This window comes from Bidens hawaiensis, unplaced genomic scaffold (assembly GCF_021521415.1).
Source record: "Bidens hawaiensis isolate Kalapana, Puna unplaced genomic scaffold, B.hawaiensis_p1.1 tig00053809_1, whole genome shotgun sequence".
Classification (NCBI taxonomy): Eukaryota; Viridiplantae; Streptophyta; class Magnoliopsida; order Asterales; family Asteraceae; genus Bidens; species Bidens hawaiensis.
Genome location: NW_027506270.1, coordinates 11,149 through 12,989, shown reverse-complemented (window position 1 = coordinate 12,989; position 1,841 = coordinate 11,149). Strand labels below are relative to the sequence as shown.

At 45.1% G+C, this 1,841-nt stretch overlaps 1 protein-coding gene across 1 annotated transcript; it reads left to right on the top strand.

Annotated features, from left to right (window-relative positions):
- The first annotated feature begins 383 nt into the window (after positions 1–383).
- Positions 384–956, top strand: LOC143617316 (uncharacterized). The gene has a single exon (XM_077089912.1). It carries the CDS (start codon positions 384–386, stop codon positions 954–956), a length of 573 nt encoding a protein of 190 aa, XP_076946027.1.
- Positions 957–1,841: the final 885 nt, after the last annotated feature.

The following is a 1,841-nucleotide window of genomic DNA, read 5'->3' as shown; positions in this document are numbered from 1 at the left end:
CCTGCCATCTGGTGATAAAGAGTGTGGAGGAAGATCAAATTCTTCGAGACAGAGAAGAAACATTCGAAACTCTCAGGCAGATCAACATGAAGTTGAACCCCAGCAAGTGTTCCTTCGGAATGAAGGAAGAAATATTTTTAGGTGTAATAGTAACGGGTGCGGGTTTCAAAACCAACCCAGATAAGGTTCAGGCAGTAGCCCGCATGCCTTCACCTTCCTCCCTCAAAGAAGTACAGACACTTAATGGAAGGTTGGTTGCGTTGAACAGATTCTTAGCCAATCATGCGGCTAAATCTTACCTGTTCGTCTCAACTCTAAGAAATTGTCTTAGCACACTTCATATGGACTGCAGAAGCTAAACAAGCGTTTCTAGAGGTCAAAAAATGTTTGATGGAACTGCCTACCTTAACAGCACCACATGCGGGAGAGCCTTTAACATTGTACTTATCAGCATCGGACATTGCCATGGGGGCCGTCCTACTGACAGACAGAAAAAACGTTCAAACGCTGATTTATTATGTCAGCAGAACGTTGACAGGCTAGAAACCAGATATTCAATGCTTGAAAAGCTGGTTCTGGCGTTGATCTATGCTGCCAGGCGTCTCCGCAGATATTTCCAAGGCCATCCCATGAATGTGTTAACAGGGTACAAATTAAAAAATGTACTAAGTAAGCTAGAATTGTTTGGGCGATTGGCGAAATGGGCCATAGAACTGGGAGAACATGCAATTGAGTACAAACCCAGACCAGCAATCAAAGGCCAAGTCTTGGAAGACTATGTCACAGAGGTCCCGCAGAACAAAGAAAAAGAATGCTTGATTGAACAACAGCCCCCGACACCTCCGGAACAAGACCAAGTCTGGTCACTGTTCTCGGATGGAGCTTCAAGTAACGAAGGGTCAGGCGCAGGCCTCAGACTGGTTAATCCTGAAGGCCATGATTCACCTATGCCATAAAGTTGGACTTCAAGAGTACCAACAATGAGGCAGAATACGAAGCCTTTCTAGCAGGCATGCGGATTTCCAAGAAGCTTGGAGTAAAGCACCTAGAAGCACGGGTGGATTCTATGTTGATTGCAGGACAAATCAATGGAGCTTACGACACAAAAAATGATGTAATGGCTTCATATTTATCACAAGAAAAGGATTTGATCCTTCAATTTTTATCGTGCAAAGTCATTCACATCAAACGAAGCGAAATCAAGTCGGTGGATGCTCTTAGCAAGTTGACTTCAACGAATTTTGAACACTTCGCTAAAGACATTCGTGTAGAAGTCCTTGATCGACAATCCGTCCCGTAAAATCAAGTATTAGTAATGCAAACCGGCGTTGAATCCTGGATGACGCCAATCATGGCTTACTTGACATCAGGAGTTCTCCCGGAAGAGAAAGCTTTAGCCCAAAAGATTAGACACAAAGCCTTGAACTATCAAGTACAGGATGGTATTTATACCAACGGTCCTTCCTCGGCCCACTCCTGAGATGTGTGGATGCCGAGGATGCGAATTATCTTATACGAGAGGTTCATGAAGGGACTTGTGGTCTTCATGTGAGCCCAAGGATGGTTGTGGCCAAATTGATGAACGCAAGGTATTATCGGCCGGGAATGCACATGAACGCGGTGCACGAAATCAGAAAGTGTGATTAATGCCAGGGCCATTCTCCCAATACTCTGCGACCGAAAAACAAGCTTGTACCAGTGATGTCCGCTTGGCTATTCCAAAAATGGGCGATTGACATCATTGGTCCATTCCCAGAAGCCCCGGGACGTGTCAAGTTCTTGATTGTGGTGATCGACTATTTTACTAAGTGGGTAGAGGCCAAGCCGGTCACTTCCATCAC

Excerpts from the sequence above, each read along its gene's own strand:
- LOC143617316 (XM_077089912.1), top strand. The coding sequence starts at position 384 with ATGTTTGATGGAACTGCCTACCTTAACAGCACCACATGCGGGAGAGCC.